This window comes from Carettochelys insculpta, chromosome 15 (genome assembly GCF_033958435.1).
Source record: "Carettochelys insculpta isolate YL-2023 chromosome 15, ASM3395843v1, whole genome shotgun sequence".
Lineage (NCBI taxonomy): Eukaryota > Metazoa > Chordata > Testudines > Carettochelyidae > Carettochelys > Carettochelys insculpta.
In genome coordinates, this window is record NC_134151.1 from 8,488,986 (window position 1) to 8,515,353 (window position 26,368).

The 26,368-nt window shown below is 41.9% G+C and overlaps 1 protein-coding gene across 2 annotated transcripts in view; it reads left to right on the forward strand.

The window, feature by feature from the left end:
- Window positions 1-13,605, forward strand: part of SLIT3 (slit guidance ligand 3) — a 738,435-nt gene extending 724,830 nt beyond the window's left edge. For both annotated transcript variants that reach the window (XM_075009368.1, XM_075009369.1), the window contains 4 exons: window positions 6,922-7,076; window positions 8,514-8,799; window positions 11,024-11,232; window positions 13,241-13,605. In XM_075009368.1, coding sequence (XP_074865469.1) covers window positions 6,922-7,076; window positions 8,514-8,799; window positions 11,024-11,232; window positions 13,241-13,479 — 889 coding nt within the window. In that variant the 3' untranslated portion in view covers window positions 13,480-13,605. The remainder of the gene's footprint in view (window positions 1-6,921; window positions 7,077-8,513; window positions 8,800-11,023; window positions 11,233-13,240) is intronic.
- The last annotated feature ends 12,763 nt before the right edge of the window (window positions 13,606-26,368 follow it).

Below are 26,368 nucleotides of genomic sequence, written 5' to 3' on the forward strand. Positions count from 1 at the left end.
GAGTGCTCAAGGAACTATAACTCAGCAAAGTGGTATAAAAAAAAGCAAATAGAATCAAAGACCACTTGTGAGATCTGGTAGGCTGTGGGACTCATTCAAAGCCTGATCCTGAAGTCATTTCAAACTGGACTGAACACAAAAGCACAGAGTATGCTGTAGGGAATAATCCTGCACTGCTGAGGGCCGGAATATAAGTAATTTGATGGGTCTTTTGCACCTGTATATCTCTGAGCCGGAGTTTCAGCCTCATACATTTTTATTGATACATTTTAACTTGGCTTCAGCTGATGGTGTGTGAAGAGACAACATTGCAGCAACGTCTACAGATACTATTATAACTCATTTTGCATTAACTGCTGTGAAGAAGCTTAGTTTAGCTCAGAGACTAACATACAGTATAACTGGAATTAGGAATGCAAGAGCTGCAAGTAAAACTCAGCAGAGGTACAAAAATGTCAGATGGAGCTCCCCATTTCTTCCTCTTTCCCATCCCCACCCTAGTTCACTGGAGTCTGCAAGTGGTATTTCTTTGCCTTGACACACCTCTCCCAAATTTTATTCTGATCTGCTGTGAGATTGTTAGATCCTGTTGACGAATGGTTTCAGGTTGCTTTCTTTTGTTATGTGCTTTAAAGATTTGAGGTCCTTCCAGTTGCTCCATCCCTCAGTCACTCTCCAGCTTCACTTCAGCCTAGCGAGGCATGGAGCTATTTAGACAGAATGTCTGGAAAATGTGGAGATTTTGGCTAATGAATCTCTACCTGAATTTGCATAGCTAGTGGCTATGCGTTACCTCATTTATATGTCTTGTCTTTAGTAAAAGATGTTTTTCTTTTTAATTTCTTACCTCTTACAGTGTCAGTTGCTCTGCTAGAGTCAAAAGCACACTATGTCAGTAAATAGTAATCATGTTACAAGATGATTATGGTAGTTGAAAAAGGATTAGTTTTCCTGGGAAAATTAGTGGGGGGTCCTCTTTTGACATCTTATGGCCACTGAGGAGGGAGCATGAGGGACTTGCAGCAGAATGTGCGGGAGAGAATACAATACAGAAGACATTTTTACATATTTTTCATTGCATTTCCATGCCATCATTTAACTAACAAAAACAAACCAATTGCTCACCATACTCCCTTGGCTTGTGTGTTGTATTTCTTCCCCTTTATCTCTTTGTGGGTTTGCAAATACACTCTTCAGAGCTGTCTGCTGTTTGTACTCTATACAGTGTCCAGCATAGCAGGGCCCTAGGTTTGGGCACCACCATTATGTAGGTGATTGCTTCTAACAATGTCCCAGAGAGCCACAGTTAGTAGGAGCTCTGAGGTCTTAAGTGACTTTTGTCTGTCTGTCATGAGGGTTTCTGTATCAGACAGATAAGACCAATTTCTGGCAAACCAGGGATTGTAGAGGCCACTTCCAGCCCCTGCTCTGCCATTGCTGCCATCAGCACAGCTCTCTACTCTGAAAGCCCCCTGCATTACATGCAGAGGGAGTCAAAGGTGGTGCGCCCCAGAGGTGGCCTTCAGAGGTGGGAAAATGGTGGTGAGGTGCTCTGCTAGTCTTTTTGCTCTCAAGTCATGTGCTTCAGCCTAAAGACTAGGAGAATGTGGGAACAGAGATCCCAGATTTCCCACATACACACCCAAACCAGGACACTTAAAAGCAGGAGCCTTCCCAGGAAAAGGGGAGACTTAGCAGATCTGGAGGAACATCACAACCCATATCTATATAGCTTGAAAATGTGATTTGTCAGGTCTTACAATCTATAAGAATCAGGATCAATAAGTAACTAGAGAGGAGAGCGCACATTAATATCTAAATGCAGCATGAAGTGGTATTGGTGATTCGCTCAGGGCAGCCAGTGCTGGCCTAGTGCCTCTTCATGGGATGCAAAGACACTTTTCTGTTGGAAGCAAATGGGTAAAATCAAGAACTACAGCTCTTGAATTGTTAGTGCTCCCATGGCATTTTTGGCAAAACTGTTGCATCTAGGTCATTACTGATTCATAGACTTTAAAACCAGAGGGGACTGTCATGAACATCTGGAACCTCTCCCACCTGCCCATAATAGACCCATAACCTCTGACTGACGTACTGGTGTCCTCAGATCATGATTTAAAGTTTGCCTAATTAACTGAAATTTTACTGGGCTGATTCCTCACTTTCTGTTCTATTCTGTTGCTTGATATTTCTGTGGGAGAAAAGGATGCATTTAGATGGTAGGTGAAATGATTCCTCCATGTAATGTTTGTAAAGTGCTAAAAGATGAAGGTATTTTTTAACCTTTTTTACTATAATAAAATCAGTGAACTGATGTTGACCAATAGGGGGTCCTAAACTGTTTATACAAATTGTGAAGCAAATCCCACATTTGGAATATAAAACTGTGTTTTGGCGCTTTCTACTATGTACTTTGGGGCAAGTTGTTTTGTTAAATCAAATTCATTAAAACTCCTTCAAATGTTGACACTTAAAATATTCCCTTTTTTCATTTAACAAGTATAGATTGTAAACTTGTGGCCTTCTGTGGTCGTGGCCCACAATACTGTAACTCTTTCATTTGGAAGCTACCGAAGATGAAAAGTTGAGGACTGTTTTTTAATGAGCCAGCACTTGGTTTTGCAACTCCCAAACCAGAGTTGATTCTGATTCATCTTGTATTTTACCTTGACTGAACTTTTTTGATATTTGTTTATTTAAATGATCATGGTTTACTCATGGCTCACAAAAGCATTTGCAAAAGGGGACAGATTTAGTAGTCTCAGGCAGCAGGTGTGTGACTTATTTTAGTCAGTAAATTCTAGGAAACAAGCTACAACAAATCCTTAGCCCCGTCATTTAACATTTTAATTGTTGTAGTTGTGTATCCTGACCATATAGGCTAATGCAATATCCATTTGTGCATCAAACTGCTAACATTCTGGTGTGGAGCTAGCAATTGGAAAAATACTAAATTATCAGAGGATGGTTTCTCAAGTTTGACAGCCCTGGCTTTGATGCTGCATCTCCATCTAGTGGTAGACTTTTAGAGTGTATTGGACATTAGAGTGAACATAGCTTCATTTTTTGAGTTCTTGCCTCAGGGCCTTGCAGATACCTAAAGTGTTTACACCTTACTGTTGGTGTCTTAACACTATCACTCACGTTTATCACATCATTACTACTGTAAACATATCAGGTTCAAAAGCTAAAGTACCTCAGGCACCTCACAGTGCCTCTGTAGAATGAAAATACCAATGAAATGCAACAAATCCCTGACTCAGATAGGTAGTTCTATATTGATAACTGTTTAGGAGGATAAGCTGTTAAGACCACCTGATGGCCAATAAAACAAAAAAGCAGTCCTGTAGCACTTTAAAGACTAACAGAATAATTTATTAGGTGATGAGCTTTCATGGGAAGGACCCACTTCTTCAGATCTGGAAAATCTGAATTTTCCTGATCTGAAGAAGTGGGTCTGCCCCACGAAAGCTCATCACCTAATAAATTATTCTGTAAGTCTTTAAAGTGCTACAGGACTGCTTTTTTGTTTTTTGAAGGTACAAACTAACATGGCTAGCTCTCGGTAACTGATGACCAATGAAAATTCAATTAGCATTTTAAGAAAACCCTACAGAAAGCTGGGTCAGGAAGAAGCCCCTCGAAAAAACAGCAGAGCACAGCAAGTTTGTTCTGCGCCCAGTTACAATGCACTGTTGAGCATCTGTGGCTTTCTTCCCTTTATCTCTCGCCAAGCCACTGTCTCCAACTGTCTCAGACGATCGCTGAGTCTCCTAGAGGCCCAATGGCACATTGAGCTTTAAGAAAGAATTCACGTAACACTTTCCCCCTCACCCTTCTCCTGTATGTGTGTCTCTCTCTCTGAGTCCAAATCCTTTCTGCAATTTCTTTTGTTGACAGCAACAAATGCTTTGATTTTCTGTTATTGTTATCTAGTTTTCTGAGAGCCTCTTTTCCTTTGGGCATTAGCACGGGCTCTCCATTCTGTAGGAGCATTTGTTTTAAAAGAAAACGTGCACCCAGTCAGTTTTGACTGTCAGCTTCATAAAACTGAAATGGTTGAGCAAAGTTTGGGCATGCAAGATTTTTCTTTTATGGGTGAAAGGACAAAAAAAATGGAACTAGACAACTTCCAGACAGTTACAGCTTCAGAATGGGACCAAAAAACCATCCATGCCTCTAAGTTTCCCAGTGGAGTTAAAATGTTAGCTTTGAGAACACTAAAAATAGTGAAGAATTAGGGGTTGAAACGTAGATGAGTCAACAGGATACATGGGCCTCCATGTGTCTGTTACTCAAAGCTCTTAAGCTCTAATCTGGAAAACCAGATGCTGTGGAGGAGTTGATGATTGATGTCTGTGAAGTACTGGCCCAAATAAAAGCTAACAGTGCCAAAAGTGATAATGTTGTCCTCTGCCACATAGTCACAGCTTGGACGTCTTCAGATAAGAATGTAGTCTTGTTTCATCTTCAGACATTGATCCCACTGTGGGGGGGAAGGTTGCTTGTTAAACAGCCATTCCTGCTTGCTCCTCAGCACGCACGCTTCAGAGCAAATATTTTTGTAGAGTCTTTTTCCTTTCTCATTGACTTATCTGCAGAGTTCAACAATTAAAAATGTGTCTTTGTGTTTATGCAGAGGCTTTCTGCTGAGAATCTCTAAAAGCTTACAAAATGTGAATTAAACTTCAGAATATTCCTGTGAGGTATGTATGGGATGTACAGAGGTCATTTCATCCACCACTGAAACACAGCCATCTCCTCTGTGGAATCTGGCATACATTAGATAGCACACAAGAACTTCTAAGCAGCAGTTTATAGCAATATGTCAACACCGCTCTGCCCAACTGACACTGCAGAGAGAATTTCAATTGGTAAAATGTGACCAGATGGAATTTGTCCAGGGAACTGGTTTAATCTGCTCTATCGAATCTTTTAGGAATGCAGCTAAATAAGTCTTAGTCCTCTGTGTGGCATGAAGTCTCTGCTCACTAAGGAACACTTCTAGATCTCAGAGAGAACTACAGAACCACCAAGTGTGAATTGCCAGTACCTGCCTTCTTAGAGTCCTCACACTATCCTAAAAATGTACAGCCATCACAACACAAACGACTCACTGGAAATGCAAGGTCACAACATTATATAAGTGTCATTACTGGGGAACTGTTCTGCAGAAGAACTACTTTTACAACATTTTAACATCAATCCTCTATATGTCTGTCTGGTTTCTTATATAAGCGCATAGTACCTAAGCGCCTCATGGGTCCGTAAAATTTCACATGATGTTTAATAACGACAAGTGCCCTTGCCCTCTTTCATCTTGACGGTCTTCCCAGCACAAGGCTTGCACCACCATATTGTGGCAATTGGGTCAGTCCTTTCTCAGAATGCTACCCTCTGAATCAGCAATATCACTGTTCTGAGCACCCTGATGTTCCTTAAAAGCCACCACATTAATAACTTCTGCCTAATTCTGCATGGATGTTATCAGTTGTATCAGGTCTATTTTAGATGTTGAATGATAACTATTCCATGAACAAGTCAATTTTTGTCATTTCCTCCTTTGGGTATCTCATTTCTGAAAGTCTTATCCTAATGGTCAAAATGGAAGGAAATAGTGAGAGAGGTATCGACACCAACAGGCTCTGAGCCCACACTTATTGATGATGGTGATGATGATGATAAATGGTCAAAACTTCCACAGACATCAACAGCTTAGAATTGGCCTTTAGATCATTTTAACTTAGTCAGCTATAAGAGGCTGGCCATATGGGCCTGCTGACTGAGAATAAATGACTTGATGCACTTCCATTTATCTTTCACCGGGTATTGTTCAGCAACTCTGAATTAGTTTTCCAGACTAAGCAACATCTTGGAATTCTTCACTCTCCCATGTCTTTTGCCCCCATGCATTCATGGTAGAACCACACACAACTGGAAAGTCTGGTTAGAAGAGGCCTAGCACTGGACAAGGCTTGCAGCCGGTTAAGAGCGATGGGTAATGGCAGAGTTGAGTGCATGTGTAGCTTAAAAAGCACATTATTTAACACCTGCTGTAGCCATTACTATTAATATAATATTGTGCAGTAATGTTCACATGTGTACGATGAAGAGAGATGGTAATGTTTGCTAAAATTGCATCAGTGGAAAAAAACTCTTCAATTCCATTACTACGAGTGTACTTTGGAAAACGCACTGATTTATCACAGAGCAATTAATCCCTTGTGTAGCCTTTGCATCCCGTTCCTATGTCCCTCTTTTTCTCTGCATTTTGGAGTAGAATAAAATTTCCATATTGTTTCAGGGCACAGCAGTATGCAACTTACAGGGCTGAGAGTTTAAGCTGCTTAGGATAAAATGTTCTCCAATGTAAGCAGTGGGCTAGAGTTCAGAAAAAAATAGGTGTGTCATTGTGCTCCTAATTTCTATGCAATTGCTCAGACTGCATTGTAAAGAACAGGTTAATTTTAGATGTTGTACAGGATCCAAGCTGATATTTAGCATGTGTAATTATTGGAGAGATTGCATTTCTAACTCATTTGAATCTCTAGTCCCACAGAAAAATATCTGTAGGTGTAAGAACAACAAATGTGGAGTTCATTTTATGTTATGTCAGTTGGCTATTCCCCAGCTCACAAATTGTTTGTAATCCTCCCAGCCTCCCCAATAACTAACAATATTTGAAGAGGTGAATCTGTATATATATTGATTATATGAGACTCAAAATGAGTATGAAGTTGCATCTTTAAAGTTCTTTACCCTTTGCAAAGTGCTTGGTATAAAAAAGACAGCTGATCAGAAAGCAGCCAACAGTGTGCCATTTTCTTTCCAGGGATAGAAATGGTTTATTGTCTATAACAGAACAAGAAAGTCACAGCTAAGCAGCTTCTGAGTGTCTTCCTTCTTCATTTTCTCCTTTAGTGTGGAAACAATAAATGATGGGCAGTTTCACAGTGTGGAGTTGGTTATGCTGAACCAAACATTGAACTTGGTTGTGGATAAAGGAACCCCCAGGAGTCTTGGCACAGTGCAGAAACAACCCACAGTCAGCCTCAACACCCCACTCTACATTGGAGGTATGTTCAATCACTCTTTGCAACAATAGCTGAGCTCTTGATACTCTTCCAAAAGTTCCTTCAGCTCATAATACAGCTGCCATTTCCCAGCAGATCATGTTACCACTATGAAAATGATTATCCTGGAATAAAGACATTAAAAGATTAAAAAATAACCCATACCAATATTGTAGTCTGTCAAGATGTTTGTAGCCCCTTTACTTCAACAGTCTGTGAAGCCATATAGGGTATGCTTGAAGATACTGTGTGATGGGCATTGCAGAACTTGGACTGGATAGAGAGCATCTGCTCTTCAGCAGTGACTTTTCCAAATTCACAAGAATAAAACAAAACACAAATGACTGCCGGTTTATAATGGATCCCTAAGGGCCTTTGGGACCTGATCCAAAAACTGTTGAAGCGGATGGTAACAAATCCCTTTGGCTTCACTGCGTTCTGCATCAGGCCCTTTGGGAATAATCCTTTTAATAATCAATTTCCCATGTGAATTATTATCCTCTCAAACCTGAAAACCAGGTAATCTTGTTTTGGACAGAGCTATATCTTAACTCATATTAAGAATTAGGAAAGTCAGAGATTAAAGAATCTCACGAAGCAGAGCTGACCTGACAGCAAAGCTATGGGAACATCTCCCCTGAACCACTCAATCTGTGTGAAAGATACAGCTCTAGAAAAAAAAAATGAGTATGTCCTATGGAAAAAAACATAAAACGATTGTATAATTAGACACTTTTATGTGTAATCATGTAATAACAGAGCCTTCAAATAGTCTTGGCTTTTGACTGCTTACCTTTGCAACCTCAATGTCTTCCTAAGATAGATCTGCTAAACATGTGTCCTCTAGAGACATAATTCAAAATGTCCCCAGGCACTTAACAAGTGTTAGGGTGTTAGTCCCAGTGCCACATCCAATATAAACAGCTGTCTAGATTTCTCCTGCATTACCTGTAATTGGCTACAACTTTATTATTTCCTGGCCTCACTGCTACAAATTGTTGCTGAGCACTGTTAGCTTTCTTGTTGAAGTCCATAGGTAGGAGCATTTCACTGGCAAACTAAGAAATTCCTGTATAGTTTCTAAAGAACTTTGGGATTAAAGTGGCTTAAAAATATAAATTGAAGGCACATGATCTGATGGTTGAAATGCAGGGTTTTGAGTCCAGACAGCTGGAATCTTTTCAGTGCTCCGCCACATCTCTTGTGCAATTGTGGACAAGTATTTTTATCTTTCTGCCGATCCAATTCCCCATCTGCTAAATGGAAATAAGAATACTGAACTCCTGTCCTCCTGGACATATACTAAAATTTAGTTCATATATGTTTATCAAGGGCTTTGGATGCTCAAAGAGAAGGTGCAACAGAAGCGCCAGACATTGTAAGCTCATCTCATTATTATTGCAAGTGCCAGATGATCTTTATATTCTGTTTTATTTGAAGGGATTCCAACATCTACTGGTTTATCTTCATTGCGCCAAGGCACAGATAGAACGTCAAATGGCTTTCATGGATGTATCCATGATGTTCGCATTAATAATGAGCTGCAGGACTTTAAGGATCTACCCCAGCAGTCATTAGGAGTCCTTCCTGGCTGCAAATCCTGTAATATCTGCAAGCACGGCATTTGCCGGTCCATAGAGAAGACAAGTGTTATCTGTGAATGTCACCCAGGCTGGACGGGTCCACTGTGTGACCAGGAAATTGGAGACCCCTGCCTTAATAACAGGTACAGTCAACTTGGTGCTGATGGGAACACTCTCTTTAATGAACTGAGATTTCACTTTTTATCTTTCAGTGCCACACTTCATTTTCAGATGTGCTGAACTCCCACTGAAGTCATTATCATGGTGTCCAACCAGTTCTGAAACATTAGCTAATATATATATTAGTGAACTACCCATAATATTCTGAAAACATATTTATTGTTCAAGCCAACTAACCATGCTCAATCGGCCAAAGAGCTACATGTGGCTAGTGGTTAGCATGTTGGAAACCACAACATTAGGAGTTGTGAGGCCTCTTCACCTCTGAAAACAACATCAACTGCCTCTAGTTTAGAAGGATTCCAAGGCACAGATCTGCTCTCCAGTTCAGATACTTGCCCAGAAGAAGCAGAGGCATTCACATCAACAGCCCAGCATGGCATACATAAACCCCACATAAGTGCATACACATTGTAGTTTGATCCATTGATTGCAGATCCTTATCCAGGTATGAGTTTTCTGTAGGTTTAGGGTTATTTTGTTGATGCATCCACACCCAAAAGGTACTGCCCATTAGAGCAGGTGCTAGACAGGATGTTCAGGGTCTAACTCTCCAAGTGTTGTAACAATGTTGGTCTTTAGAACTATGCTTCCTAACTTAAATCGGTTCAGAATCCACCAAGCCATCGCAAACTCTGCTGTCCTTAAGAGTTCTCTTTGGAGCAGAGCTTCTGGGGAACAGCAGTAGAGTAAGAAATAATGTATAGTCCTATGTTTATAATTCAAAAAAACAACATGCACACTCATGTCAGAGTACTGGATAGATAAATTAATTTCCTGACAGGAACACAAATAGACAAAACCAGCACAGACCAATAGTCTGTGGAGCCCTCTATCTTATCTCAGAAAGGTGGAAATACTTCGGTATTAAAAGCCACTCCCATGGTAAGCTGTTGGAGAATCTGTGGGAAAGGGATATTGGAAAAACATGCATTTGACAGAGTGACCCAATCTCTTATCATCCACAGGACAGAGTGAAAAGGAATTTCACTTGACACAGCAACCATTTATTAAACTGGCATTTGGGTGCAATACTGTGTGGTGCTGAACACCTCAGGGGAGGGCTGGAGCAACCTCAGCACTGGAGGTCTGAGTATGCCTAGCACTTCACAGGATTTAAGTCTTTAAAGTTATAAGCTACTCATAAAACTGGGTAGTGGTAGCTTCCATGCAGCCAGTTTACAATCTAGGCAGTGACGTGATAATGCAAAACTGAAGAGCAGAGGGTGGGAGGATGAGTAACAAGGGTTAGGGAGCAGGAATTAGCTGCATATAATAGAATATGCCTTTTTTGAAACAATGTGACTCCAGTTAATTACTTTTTCTGTATGCTGACCTCACTACTGCATCTATTATCTCTTGTTTTTTATTACTGCCTATTTTGCACACGTGAAACTGGCAAGTGTTCAGATAAACATTTTTTAAAATGTGAAATTATTTTAAATGCCAAGAGTAAAAGTAAAAGAGGGAAATATTATATAAAACAGGGCTTTAGATATATGAAATGTTTGTACCACAATATGGCATCCCCAAGCATAAAGATGTCCCTTTCACCTCCTCACCCTGCTTCCACAGTCTGAGCCTTCATCTACCCGCAGACTGAAATCTATGGCACTTCCTCAACACGCATCCTCTCTCCAGAAACACCAAATCCCACTGTAGGTCTCTTGTATCCTGAAACCATCGAACTCTACTGGGACAAGCTTTTAAGAGTAATTTAGCTTTTTTTTTTTTTTTTTTTTACAAATTCCACTGAAAGTTTTTCTCACGTTTATCTGTCATGTGAAATAATCTGTCAATTAATTTCTCAAAGCATGCTTTGACATGTGGATTGTTCACAAGCAGTTAGTTTCAAGTACTGATCCTCTAAACCTAAGGTATTTTGGTTGGATGAATTATATTATTTCATCCATTACTGAATGAGCCTAATCTTTGCTCAAGTTTCCCATGAGAAGTTTTTGTGATCAGTAAATTCAGAATTTGCTTTCTGTGAGTATTATCCAAGATTCATTTACAGTTTCTGCCAGCATGCCTGGCACTGCACTTCTTTTCTTTAGACTAATGGCCCAAAACTATGCAAGAGCTCAGACATACAAAATAAACATCCCTGGAAAAACTGAGGTTTCTTCTTGCCCTAATTCAAACCCCACACATATAAGCCAGCTCTAAACTTTTCTTCTTTTTCAGGTGTATCCATGGTAAATGTGTCGCTGCCAACTTTGCTTACTCATGTAAGTGTGCAGAGGGTTACACAGGCATGTATTGTGACAAGAAGAATGACTCCTCAAACCCCTGCAGAATTACGAAATGCAACCATGGGCAGTGTAAAATTTCAGAACATGGGGAGCCATACTGCGAATGTGACCCTGACTACAGTGGCGAGCACTGTGACAGAGGTATGCCTGGCTACAGTGCCTGGGACACTGTTGTCATTTCTATTCACGTTTGTCTCCCTCCATTTAACTCTTATTAAAGGGACAATGACCCCTTGAGGGCAATTTGAGGAGGCAAGAGAATCAACGTAAGAGCTGGCCAGAAGTTGTCTGAATGTGTGGGAAAGGGTAGCTCTTTGGTAACAGCTCTGTTCCGCCTGCATCCTGGAGGTTTGTAGCTTTGTGATTTCTGAGGGCTAGCCTACACTACACCCCCCGCTCCCTCATTCTCCCAAAGGATCTAAGATATGCAACTTCAGCTATGTGAATAACATAGCTGAAGTCGATGTACTTACCACAGTCTAAGCAGACACAATAAATTGACCTCCAGTGGATCAATCGCTGCAGAATCAATCCATTATGTAATGAAGACAAGGCCTGAGTGGGATGTCTAAGCAGGCGGGTGCTTTCCTGTGGCATTTTTCTTTTCATCACTACAAAGATTGCCCTCATTGCATTATGGGGATGAAAATTCCACATTGCAACACATCCCCAAAGAGGAAGTTCAGAAAGCAAGGGCAGAATTCCCACAAAGCTCTGCTCCTTTAGTAACCATGCTGTGAAAAATGAGTAATGTGAGGGGCCCTCATTCCTTCCCTACCCGATCTGTGCAGGTTTGAAATGGAGTCTCAAGAATTCTCTGCTTTTCCTAAATTCTCCTGGACTTTTGGGCATGCCAAGCCCCTGGGTCTGTTCCACATCTGTTTAGTCCCCAAATGAGACAGCCTTTTAGAGACTCAGGAGGTTCTAACTCATTCTGCTACTCATTCCATTGTTTCCCTGTCAAAGCAACAGTTTGGCCTTTTATTTAGGTAGTGGTTTTGTTTTATTTAGACAGCAGCTTTCATCTGAAAGGATCACAGTGTTTGCAAACAGCAACAAAGGGTCCTGTGGCACCAAAGTCCATTAATCTGACTGCTGCACAATGACTGCACAATAGGTTAGGATAGGAAATGCTGCCAAGCAGACTTGGGCAAAGCCCACATTATCAAAGTTCATACCAGAAGAATGTTGGGTTTGAGGGTCTCAACAGACATGCACAGAGTAAGCTGCATGAAACTCTATATATCTTATCTGAAAGGATGTAAGGGAAGATCAGCCTTGCCAAAGTTTGTATCAATGGGTCTAGGGAACTTAAATGTTTCAGATATGGGTCTCATGTCAATAAATGTCAGAGGGGTAGCCGTGTTAGTCTATATCTGCAAAAACAACAAGAGGTCCTGTGGCATCTTATAGACTAACAGATTTATTGGAGCATAAGCTTTCATCGGCAAAGACCCACTTCGTGAGATGCATCTTTGCCCACAAAAGCTTTTGCTGCAATAAATCCATTAGTCTGTAAGTTGCCACAGGACTTCTCATTGTTTGTCAATAAACAATTCCCATGTAGGCTAATGGTCTTACTAATCATATATATTTTTTTGTCTAATATGGGGATGAAATATACTGTACAGGGGTGTGGGAAGCTTAAATGACTATTGTTTGTTAACGCATCTCCACTTCTGTTGAAGGAAAACAGGCCTGATTCTATGCTGCCTTGTATAAATACATTGCTGCACAAAGTGAATACCATTCTGTCCTGATAGTATTTTACACCTGTTACAAACTAAGAACTGAGGCCGTATGCATCATTGTTTACTTCTAATAAAATAAATGTCAGCACATGCACAGAGCTGGTTGATGGGGAGGGATTTACAAGATAATTATCACCTTCCCTTCCCTATCCTTCCTTTCTCTAACAATCTTGGAGTTCATTAAATAAGAAGCCAGTGAATGACAAAGGAATAAAACTTTAAAAGCACAAACTGGGGAGTGTCTTTTGTGAACCTCTGCACAGTGCTGCATTCTCAACTCCTGCCTCAAGGGCACATCTCCAAATTTCCATGTTCGTAATGCTCTCCCTTCGGAGAAAACATTGCTAAATTATAATCTCCCCACAAACCTATTTCTACACTCTCTATTATCTTTACAGAGAACCTTTGCCAGGGAGAGATTGTCCGAGAAGTGATCCGTAAGCAGCATGGTTACAGCTCATGTGTCACTGCCTCCAAAGTTCCCCAGATGGAATGTCGTGGCAGTTGCAGTAATGGGCAGTGTTGTGTTCCCCTCCGGAGCAAAAGGCGGAAATACATCTTTCAGTGTGTGGATGGATCCTCCTTCATGGAAGAACTGGAGAGGCATGTGGAATGCGGCTGCTCAAAGTGCTTATAAGCCATTCTCCAGTCTCTTGCCACTTTAATCGACTCAAACGTGTTGTCAAAATGGGACCTATTTACTTTCAGTGTGAAGAAGAAAAGAATATTAAGTATATTGTAAAATAAACAAAAATAGAACTTATTTTTATTATGGAAAGTGAATATTTTCATCTTTTATTATATAAAGTATCACATCATTTTGGGTATATGTATCATATAGTGAGTTATTTTTACCATAAAACTTTTTAACAGTTAAAAAAATTTAAAATATTTTTAAAAAATAAAGAAATCATAGCCTAACAAAAGGAGGAACGGGGTAAATTTATAAGCATTCATGATGGCCAAATGTGATGATCTTTCAAGGACCTGCCACAAAACAATAGACACAGACTGAAAAAAAATCTTCTCTGAAGTTTTGGTGGGTACAACTGAAAAGCACATGCTCACATCTGACAGCCATCTCTGCTACCTGTGCACCCTGAAAAATCTCCCTCTTACCCTTGCCTGACAATGCTTGTTTGTGTTTGGTTCCTGTACAGTGGCTCAGCTTAACACTCTTCAACCAGTTCCCTCAAAAATGCATCGGTTTGGCAGTAGATGAAGTCTGACAGTGACTCCATTACTCAAATATTATAATAGTATAATACATTTGTTTTGTATTTTGTATTTTTATCTGTCTTCCGAGTATATTCTTGAGTGACTGTATCTCTATAGCATGGACTGCTCCACCCAAAAGAAAGTGGGAGAGCAAATGTGGGAAATATATTTTGGGACATTTTTGTCCAAAAAGGCAAATTTAAGTGCTAAGGGACTCCAGTTAAGCAACATAGTGATATCTCCTTGCGCTTCATGTGTTGTTTCCTAGGTTTATGCCTTACTGCTCTCAGGCTTGAGATAGTTTTTGTATGTGAAATGTGAGGCATACATTATAATGAAGTTTGGCAAACCTAGACATTGCAGCTTTCAAAGTCCATGTATAAATCCATTAGTAAAGAACCAAAATAGCCCATGAACCAGAACTGACCTTGCTAAGATATTGTACTTTATTCCCACTTTCATTTATTTCAGCCAAAATTTTACTCTTTGCCACAGTTGCCTGTTAATACACACTCTATGTGTGTAGATGGCCAATGTGCTGCTTCTCCACCTGTTATTTTGATCCATAGTCTACGTAGACTGAAGGATGCCTACTACTACTACTACTACTCAAATTAGCGTAGAGTGACCTATGGAATTCCTAGGTCTCCTATCTATCCCAGCCATCTGTTCTTAAGGATACTTTTGATATCTTCATATAGTTTTGCTCTCACTTTCCACTACATAGATTGTCAGGGTGATCCATGTTCAAAACATTTTCACCTGCCCTGTTGTATAGTCTGCACTTGTTCCTCCTAGGGGCCTCCCATTGACTTTAACAGGAGTTGTGTGCAGAACTAATGTGGAATATTCAGGAGAGATCCATGCAAATGACAAATCTCAGTGGGAATCTGAGAGATGACTTTTACCCTCAGGGTGTTGAGGGTTTTGCCAGGGTTACTGATTAGAAATGGTGATTATGTTACATAAGCCTGGATTTGTTCTACTATGAATGTCAGACCTCCCTGTCAATTACTATTTCACAGGTTCTTCAAGTAATTTCTCTTTCTTCTTGTAAAAATATTGAGTATCATGGTCCCTTCTTCATTGAGTCTGTTTGTGTAAAACAGTTAAGGGAGAGCTTACACCCTACAGTTCTGGCCTGCTACATTGCCCACTGATGGCAGTGGAAAAGCTTGGGCCCTTTAAAAGCAGAGGCAGAAAGAGAGCTCATCAGTTTAAAAATAATAAACACTGCTTTTGCCTGAATGAGACTTTTAAAAAAAAGATGCCTGTCATAACTAGTACAAATTTATAGTCCCCTCAGAAAAAGAACACACACTATTACAGTTACAATATAAATCTTTGTCCTTTTTTTTGGAGCCAACAGCCCTAAGATGCTTATAGGCCTTACTCTAATTAAAAACCTCTTTTATCCATAACAGTGTAGTGAGATTTCCTTTTGTTTCCCAGCATCATTTGGGCAGGAGGGAAGTGAGTGATGTTACAGAAGTATTTCAGAATAAATACGAGTACAACCGAGCCTGCAATCAGTGAACCATAAAACAATCTCTAGTTAATGTGCCAAAAACTGAAATAGTGCAATTCAGGAGCCAGAAAATAAAACAGTTCTATATAGCGTAAGCTTCACTTTATTTCAACTGATAATATGTGAAGTCAGATGCAGATGGAGTGCATAAAGTTAAAAGCAACAACAAAACAAAACAAAACAAAACCCTCCTTACCTCCAAACCATAGAGTCTGAAAATTTGCAAAAGCAACTAATTGCACAGACTTGAAAAAACAAGGCCTGGCACTACTCTGCTATTATTAATGATACATTCTTTCTCAGTGCATTTTTGTAGACATGGTTAGCCATCATTCCGGGGAAGAGAGAACAAGACTTGTCCCAGTGGATCACAGCGCCTCAATCTCCAAATGCTTTAAAGTCTCATTAGTACGCTGGATAATTGGCAGCCAGTAAACTGTCAAAACCTTGTGCAGCATTGTTTGCCTCGAAAACTAACTGAAAGCGTAGCCAATGTTTTCATCCAAACAACACTATGACTGAAATGATTTCCTCCCAACACACACACACACACACACACACACACACACACCTACCTGACGAGTTTTTAAACTGTGACTCAGTGACCAAAGGCAAAAAAAGCCATCAACAACCAATTAAATGATTCCCAGACTGATGTGTTAGCCAAAACATCACAGCAAAATGATAATCGCGACAGTACAGTAGGGCTGGTCCTGTTCTGTAACCACAGTCAAGCACTGTGCACTACAAGTCAGAATTCCTATTTTTTAAACCAAAAGACGCATTTTTATATATTTCTAGACAGCAGTTGCATGACAATCACTGCCGTGTTTCAGATCAGTGATTTTACTGGCTTAATATGGAATTAGTTTGCTTGGTTTAAATTAAAAAGGTAATGGTGCCAAAAATAGGAGGTTAATGGAAGTGTAAATTAGCTCTGGAAGTTCCTCTATAACCTGCCTGTTACAGTAGATATCAGCTACTGTTGGTACAATGCAGTAGTTATTTTTAATGCTATCAGTCTTTAATATAAAGTGAAGAATGATGCTAACCCTAAACGAAGTAAGAGGGCAATGCAGACTGGTGTGAATTAGTGTATTTTATTAACAGACTCTCATTGTGATGTAATTTTAAATAAAGTGTTGGGTTATGGAAGATTATAACATATCCTGTGGTGTGATGCAGATTATTTCTCTCTATTTCGTATTTTAGGTAGCATGGTCTGGTCACTTCATAGCTCTTGTACTAAGGAGGTGGCTGAAGTCATGCAATGAGAACATAAGTCACTTTGGTCACAGTGGCAACAAAAAATGCCTGTACAGACAACTTGAATACATAAGGAGGTCTGGAACTGGCATTTGTATCACATGCTTTCTTTGAGCATAAAGTGGCTGGCTTTGCCCCACTGAAGAAGCCAGCATAGTAACATTTACACTATGGTAGCACTCACAGACCCTACTCAGGCTTGCTTCTCTCACCTCCTACCCCAATCCCATGCGCAGAGGGCTGCCACCAAAACCAGCAGCCACTGGAGATTTTCATTAATCCCAAGACATGAGGTCATCCTGACACAGGCGCTGCGCCTCTGCTTTGGCTCTCAGCCCTTTCCAGAACCTTGTCAATATGAGCCTTTGCTGAGTGGGATTGCCCCACTAAAGAGGGAGGTCAGTGGCACAGCAGGAAAAATGCAGAGAACTGTAAAATTGCCCATGAAACGTACGAGAGATGACAGTAATTGCTGTCACCCTGGTTCCAGGCCCTCTCCACAGAGACCCTGACTCCCACTAAGGGCCTTCCATGTTGGGGGTGGGAAGGTGGAGATATGTTGCTAGGGAGGTGGCTCTGCTAATTCCTGTATCACCCAAGATTTGACTCCACAAGATCCCTTAGCCTGTGAGTGAAGAGGGCACAGTACAGTGTGGCAGGTCTTTCAAAACTGGTTATATTGAAAGATGTGTGTGGTGGTGTCTAGGTCATGGCCTTCCCCCATGTGCTGATTAGTTCATGCTAGACACAGATGTCCCAGTATTCTTTTGTTACTCCTAGTTCCAGGCTTGAAGTCAAATAACAGCACTGATGAGCCCACAGCCAGAAAGCATGTTTCAGCTGAGACCTTGTTCAAGTGGGCTAAAAGACCAGAACTAACATGCACATTTAAGAACACAGCCACACTGGGCAAGCAGTGTGGCTTAAGTCATCTGTTCTTGGTTGCCTGCTAATAAAAACAAGTTCTGTTATTGCTCTAACAGAAGGTGCAGCCCATTCACACACATCCAAGCAAGTGTTGTTGTAAAATGGCAGCAGTCTGTGAAACAAAATACAGAACATCATATGAGCCCTACAAACTCAGAGTGAACACATGCAGCTACCTGATCATTTGTATTTTTACAGTTCCTTCTCCCTGCCCATACCCACATGTGTGGTCAAGGTCTTGTGCAACACATTAAGACTACAGAAAAAGTTTACTAACCATTTGCAGATTCTGATCCAATTCCCATTAAACTCACAGAATCAGATGGTTGTTTACAGATGTGCCACTTTTTCCATGGAGCCTCTTCAGCATAAACAGTTGCCTGAGGTACATCTTTTGCATCACATGGCAAGACTTGATCACAAATGAGGAGCTTTAGAACAGAGCAGGACAAGAATTACTTGACATTCAAGTCAAGAGCAGAAAGTGGGGATGGCTCAGCCACACTCTGAGAATACCATCATCCAGCATAGTCCATCAAGATCTCACATGGAACCTGCAAGGAAACCGCACAAGAAGATGACCTCAGACAAAATGGAGAAGACCTACTGAGATTAAAGGACATCAACTGGGGTACTCCTAAAATCAGCTAGAAGTTTTCTCTTGAGACAGAGTGAAGTGAAGGAGACTTGTAGATGACCTAGGCTCCATTTGGAGCACAAGGCTTTAAGTCAAATAAGCCAGTTATTCATCACATCGAATAAATAGGGAGAAAAATCCAAGGACAGACTCTTCCACAGAACCTAGCTTGCATCTCCCAAGTTCTGCTGTGCATTGTCTCTTAGTCATGTAAAAAAAAAAGTGTGTGTCTAAACCAGGGGTGTGCAAAATGAGGGGGTGCAAAATTTCAAAAGGGGCACACAGAGCAATCTGCTCCCCCCCCCCACGACCTCAGCTGCCACCCCTGGCCTGCAATGTCTTCCATTCCTCCTGCCTGTGCAGCCCCTCCTGCTCCTTCTAGGCACAGCTCCACAAGAAACTTGAGCTTGCTGTCTGCAGCCATACCACACTGCCTGGGGAAGCCAGGCAGAGGGCACCAAAAGGCTGCTGCTGAGCACCTGTGACTCCCTCTGGAGGCAGTGAGGGAGAGGAGCGAGCCATGTGTAAGTGAGCTGCACTACTCCACTCCTGCCTCCCCCCGCAGCCGGAGCAGGGAGCCTTGAACTTTGCTTGGGCTTCTCTGGATAGCCCTGCAAGGAGATCATGGAATCATAGACTACTAGGACTGGAAGGGACCTCGAGAGGCCATCAAATCCAGCCCCCTGACCTCATGGGAGGACCAAGTACTGTCTAAACCATCCCTGATAGACATCTATCTAACCTGTTCTTAAATATCTCCAGCGATGGAGATTCCACAACCTCCCTTGGCAACTTATTCCACTGTTTGACCGCCCTGACAGTTAGGAACTGTTTCCTAATGTCCAACCTAAACCTCCCTTGCTGCAGTTTAAGTCCATTGCCTCTAGTTCTATCCTCAGAGGCCAAGAAGAACAAGTTTTCTCCCTCCTCCTTACAACTCCCTTTTAGGTACCTGAGAACTGCTATCATGCCCCGCCTCCCCCAGTCTTCTCTTTTCCAAACTAAACAAGCCCAATTCTTTCAGCCTTTCTTCATAGGTCACATTCTCTAAACCTTCCATCATTCTTGTTGCTCTTTTCTGGACCTTCTCTAAGTTCTCCACATCTGTCTTGAACTGTGGTGCCCAGAACTTGGACACAGTACTCCAGCTGAGGCCTAACCAACACAGAGTAGAGCGGAAGATGCCGGGGCGGGGGGGTAAAGGTGCAAGCACTGCGCATGGAAGGAAAGTGGAAGGGGTGTAAAGAGGCAGAAGAGGCAGAGGGTGAGCCCCCATTGTGCCTGGGGGAAGTGTGTGAGATGCCCTAGCCAGCCTCCTCCCTAGGAAAGGCACACACAGGTGTGTACCCTATGCTTTGATTAGGCAGGGTGCTGTCTCTCTGAGGACACTAGCCTGCAGTGCAAGCCCTGCTTAACCTGATGCCATAACAGCCTAGTGCAGGGGTGCACAAAAGAGGGAGGCATGAAATTTCATAAGGGGGATCAGCGCAACTGGCCTGCCTCCCCCACAGTCTCTGCTGGCTCCTCCAGCCTCTGCTGCCTCCCCACACTTGACTTCCGCCATGGGCTCATGGCCTGTCACTTTTGGGAGACCTCCAATTGCTTCCAGACCTGTTGGGGGAGCACTGCTAATTGCAGGGAGGAAAAGTGGGGCCCAACACAAAAAGTTTGCTCACCCTGGTCTTAACTATGTCACTGGCGTGGCTTTGTCTTCCTCCAGTGGTCAGAGCACACAAGGAATATAGTGCAGGTGCACAGCCACCCACCCACCAATGGATGGCGTTGAGCATTTGTGGATGACACCAATGCTTACTAAGGCAGACTGAGCCCTGAAAATGGGTTGCAGTCAACTAGGGAATCACATGGATCCCTCAGAATCCAAATGCAGTCACCTAGTTTAAATTTGATGCTTCACCTTTCTTCCTAAGTGTTGCTAGTGACCATAGACTGTAAGCTGTTTGGAAGGAAGGCAGATTGGTCTATCCTATGTGACATCTAGCGCAGCCGTCTCCCACAAACCAAATAAGTAGGATGACAGAATTATGGAAGGCTTAGGAGACTGCAGAACCTCAAATATTTAACTCTGTGACCCTGAATGTCATTTCTTTGAGCATAATCCTTTCTTCTGAGCCTCTGCTCTATAAGTGGTGCTTGTGCTGGAACTGGAACACTACAATATGGAGTAGAGTAAACATATCTTCGGGGTGAGGGAACAGGTATCAAGGAATCGCTTGGAAGGGCTTTTTAAACTAGATTTTCATCTTCCATTTCATTGCCAAGTATCGCATGCATGTCAGACTAGGGTTGGATGACTTTTAATAACTGACTTTAGAATTAATATGCTTATTGACTTAATCATGTGCACTTTCTAACATAATCCTAACCCTAACCATCACCTTCTGATCTTAATTGTCCCAGTAGCACTTGGAGAATAAAAATGTAAATTTGCAGGGTTTGTATATGTATGCCCAACACTTAACGAACCTAAGCGTACAACCCAGGATGAAACATACCTAGTTCAGTTTGTCCTCAGCAAGTTAAAAGTAATGCAAAAGCACTATCTTGTTTATCGCTTCCTTTATTTACTTTTAATATTGAATCCACTTCCAATTGGATAGATTATTATAAAAGTGTTACAATGAAATGTAGCTGACTCATGGGAGAAACTGGTGAATGTATGACTCAGCAGACGTTACCAGCATGTGTGGAAGAAGAAATACATACAAGGATGTCCTATGGCCTCTTTTATATAAGAAACAAGATGTGACAACACTAGTCCCTTTTGGCTTTTAGAGCCATGCAGCTATAACTTTACTCAACGTTATTCAAATTTCAACCTCAACATGAAAAACAACTGTTAGTTGATACCTGTCTCCTTCTCACTGAGTTTACACTCACCATCTTAGAAAACCTGCACAGATGACCTACCATGTTTCTAACCTCTGTAGTTTGGGTAACACAAACAAATATTAATATATTCAGTCCATTTACCAGCCAATAAAAATATTCCATCTTAATAAGAGCTATTAAGCCTGAACTATAAAGGTTTACCATGCAAACCTAGCAGACAGTATTAATACAACACAGGCTATGTCTAAATTGCTGAGAATTGTTGGCAAAAGATTATGCAAATTGCACAATGCATTTGTGTTTCTCCTGCCAACAGTTCTGTCAGGAGAGGCTTTCCTGACATTTGGTCTGTCCACACAGGGCCAAATGTCAGGAAAACCCCTTCTACTGACACATCCCTATTTTCTCGTGCAATGAGGAAGACCGGGCTGTCAGCAGAACACTCCCAAAGTGGCAGTTGGAGCCAGTCCCCCTGACTTCATCTTGTCCCCGGGCCCAGCAAGGCTGTCAGCCCCCCTGACGCTAGGTGTTACTTTGGGGAAGTTCTGTGGCCTGTGTTACATAAGCAATCAGAGTAAATGCTCACCGTGGTCCCTTCTGACCTTGGCATCTATGAATCTCGTAATTCAAAGCTGCTGTGGGATCCTCGGACATTCATTGCACCTGAGTCTTTCCAGTTCTCTGCCTGGGGCACACCATAATTTGGTCTTTTGAGGACTGGGTTGCTTTATTCTAACCTAAATCACTGGATTCCACAAATGGGTCGCAGGGTGAAATCTAATCGTCTGTACTACACAGGAGGCCAGACGAGATGAACTATTATATATCTCTGCCATTAAATCTATGGGAGCTTGACCTTCAAGAACAAAACAACAAAGAACAACATTCTACAATAAAACCCATGACAGTGAGGTTGCCAAAAACTTCTAGACCACCCAAGGGAAAAAAAAAAGCACACAAAAGTCACTTTGATGACTCCCAGAATTGCTGACTAATGTACGTACAATAGGTCTATCATATCAGCCATGAGAAAAAATAGCTGAATAGCACAGAACAAATTCAAATCTACTGAGCAAAAATTCCGAACGTACAGATTTTTTTAAAGAATATCATCCTCTAAATCCCTCTTTTGATACATTCATACCAATTCTGATTGCATGCTGGTTTAACACCATTTAATTCAGTAATGTTAGGTCTGATTTATACTAGTGGAAAGAAGTTCAGGGTCAGGTCTTTTAACATAAATCTCTAGGGGACTGGAGTTAGAGAAAAAATTGCCATCAAAGATTTTTGTTGAGCAAAAAGAATTTTCAAATACCAATTTCAAAAACAAAACTATCCCCTGCATGCATTTTGATCAGAATTCACTGGGCAGAGGCCCCCTCTTTTCCCTCACTTTTCAAGAGAAAGTAACATAACACAATGCTCTGAGTCAAACAACAAGAAGGGAAACATTACATAAGAACAGTCATACTGGGTCAGACCAAAGGTCCATCCAGCCCAGTAGCGTGTCTGCCAACAGTGGCCAGTGCCAGGTGCCCCAAGTGGAGGGGGTGGAACAAAGATAATGATCAAGAGATTTGTCTCCTTCCATCCATCTCCAGCCTCTGACAATCAGAGGCCAGGGACACCATTGCTACCCTTAGCTAATAGCCTTTTTATGGACCTAACCTCCATGAAGTTATCTAGCTGTTTCTTAAATGCTGTCACAGTCCTAATCTTCACAATCTCCTCTGGCAAGGAGGGCCAGAGGTTAACTATGTGCTGAGTGAAGAAGAACTTTCGTCTATTAATTTAAAACCTACTACCCATTACTTTCATTTGGTGTCCTCTAGTTCTTGTATTATGGGCACAAGTAAATGACGTCTCCTTATTCATCCTCTCCACATCTGTCATAATTTATATACCTCTATCATGTCCTCCCTCAGTCTTCTCTCTTCTAGACTGAAAAGTCACACTCTGCTTAGCCTCTCCTCATACGGGACCTGTTCAAAGCCCCTAATTGTTTTAGTTGCCCTTTTCTGAACCTTTTCCAGTGCCAGGAGATCTTTTTTAAACGTGAGGAGACCACATCTGTACACAATATTCAAGCTATGGGCATGCCGCAGATTTATATAGGGCCAGTAAGATACTCCTTGTTTTACTTTCTATTGCTTTTTTAATAATACCTAACATCCTATTTGCCTTTTTGACTGCCTCTGCACGCTGTGTGGATGTTTTCAAGGAACTATCAATGATAACTCCAAGAGCTCTTTCCTGATTAGTTACAGCTAAATAAGCCCCCATCATATTGTAAGTATCGTTGGGGTTACTTTTTCCAATGTGTATTGCCTTATACTTATCCACATTAAATTTCATTTGCCATGTTGTTGCCCAATCACTCAGTTTGATAAGATCTTTTTTGAAGTTCCTCAAAGTCTGCCTTTGTCTTGACTATCTTGAACAGTTCAGTGTCATCTGCAGACTTTGCCACCTCACTGCTCACCCCCTTCTCCAGATCATTTATGAATAAATTGAACAGGATTGGTCCAAGGACTGACCCTTGTGGGCGGGTGTGGGGGGGTCACCAGTAGTTACCCTTCTCCATTCGGAAAATTTACCATTTATGCCTACCTTTTGTTTCCTGTATTTTAACCAGTTCTCAATCCATGAAAGGACCTTTCCTCTTATCCCATGACAACTGAATTTACATAAGAGCCTTTGATGAGGTACCTTATCAAAGGCTTTCTGGAAATCTAAGTATACTATATCCACTGGATCTCCCATCTGCATGTTTGTTAACCCCTTCAAAGAACTCCAACAGGTTAGTAAGACATGACTTCCCTCTGCAGAAACTATGTTGACTTTTGCCCATCATATTATGTTCTTCTACGTGCCTGATAATTTTTATTCTTTACTATTGTTTCAACTAATTTGCCCGGAACTGACGTTAGACTTCCCAGTCTGTAATTGCCAGGGTCACCTCTAGAGCCCTTTTTAAATATTGGCGTCACGTTAGCTATCTTCCAGTTGTCAGGATTTTTTAACACCTTGGACATAATTGTCCCTGTGGGCCAGGGAATACAAGCCTTTGGCTATGTAAAATCAGTGCAGGCACATGAAAAATCTAAAGTGTCACAGGCTGCCATTTAGCAGCATTACCAATAGTCACTTTTTGTCAGTTAGCTCCCCCAGTAACCTGAACTCATGAATTATTCATGAATAGGCATTCAAATCCTAGGCCTCTGACTGGGCGGAGGTGAGAACTTCTAGCACCTTCCAAGCCCCAGAGGACCTAATTGAAAACTGCAGGTACAATCATGAATATTCATTTGGAATCATGAAGTATGCACGGACTCCCTGCATATAAGCAGGTGCTGCGGGCCATTCTGTGGCCCTGGAGGACACAGACTCGCTTCTGCTACCCCATATAGGGAGGCGTGGCTGCATCTGCGGCACCCGCCGAGCCCTTAGGCCAGCCCAGAGCGGCGAAGATTAGCTGAAATCACCTTCTTTGAGCTAAATCACTTCAGCGCCGCCATTACACCTGCGTCGCAGACTGGGCTTAAGCAGGTGCCAAGGCTTTCAAGCAGCAGCGCCTCTCTCAAGCAGCGCCAGAGGCAAGCGGTCTCCATGGGGAGGTGGCCGAGTGTTGAACTGGCCTGCCAAAAGGCAGGTACTGCGTGCTCGGCTGCCAATCCCGGGGCCACCATCTTACCATCGTCTCTACCTGCGCGCTGCCATTTTGACCATCGGCTTTTTCAACTACCTGACGAGACATACCTACCGGATTGGACTACAACCGTCGAGACACGTAAACTTACCTGGACTGACACATAATAAAACACCTGGGACATCGGGGCCCCCAAAGGAGGAGTTGGGGTCGCGCCCCTGCAGTGTGCCAGCCTGACGAGGTCGGCACAGAACCCGAGGGCCTGACCCTCAAGGCCGGGCCTTGGAGCCCAGGGTATACAAAGTACAGCACATTTAATTATTAATTGTTGACAGTTTTATATTATTATTATTATTATAGTATATATTAAGGTATTTAGTAATAATTTTATTAGGAAGGTATTAGTCCTTACCCTGGTTACCTATATATTCCTCCATTTATATATAATTGTGAGTGAAGGCTCAGCCTCCTCACCTCCCACAGGCTGCCAACACAGTGCTTCCTGAAGGAGAGCTAAGGCCTCCCAGGAGCAACTTATAAATAAAGCCCACAGAGGGAAATGGAAGGCCTCCCAACCTTGACCGCCCCCCAGGTTTATATTTTGGGGCAGGTGTAGCGCCCTGCCCCCGGGCCTGAGCGAGGATTAGCACCCCTCGTTCTGCCTGTATAGGTTGGCAGCAGGGATTTTAAACTCCTGACCCTTTATACCTTTCCCTCCTTAATAACGAATTAAATTTTGCCTTCCGGTTAAATAAAAATCTCATAACCACATTCAGGAATCTTCACTTCGACAATGTATCTAGTAAGTTTATAGTTATTATTAAGGGTTTTAAGTACGGCTAGTTTGTTGATTTAATAGTTAGTTTTAATAAAATAATTACTTTGTTGCACTCACTTGTACCTTGTCTGTGGTCTCGCCCTTCCTTGCAAGCCATCCCCCCCTGCTAGGAGGCTTGGGTGGGGTCTAGTGTGAACCGGGGTGGAGCTCTCCTGCCTGGGTTTGCAGCAGGGAACTGACTGGGTCCTGGGATCTGTGCTCAGGAGGCGTCAAATAGACCTCCTTGGTGTAGGGCTTTGTTTAATCTAACATCCTTTAGCCTGTCCAGAAAAAAGCCAGGCACCAGTCATTAGGTATGGAAGCTGATCCAAAGGACAGGTTACAAACTAGTGTTAACAGTTCTGCAATTTCCCATTTGTGTTCTTTCAGAACCCTTGGATGAATGTCATCCGGTCCCGGTGACTTGTTAACATTAAGTTTATCTAGTTGTTCCAAAAACTCCTCTAATGACACTTCAGTCTGGGACAGTTCCTCACTTTCATTTCCCACAAAAAACAGTGCAGGTTTGGGAATCTCCCCAACATCCTCAGCTGTGAAGACTGAAACAAAGAAATCATTTAGTTTCTCCACAATGGCTTTATCGTCCTTGATCTGAACATTCCTTCTTCAA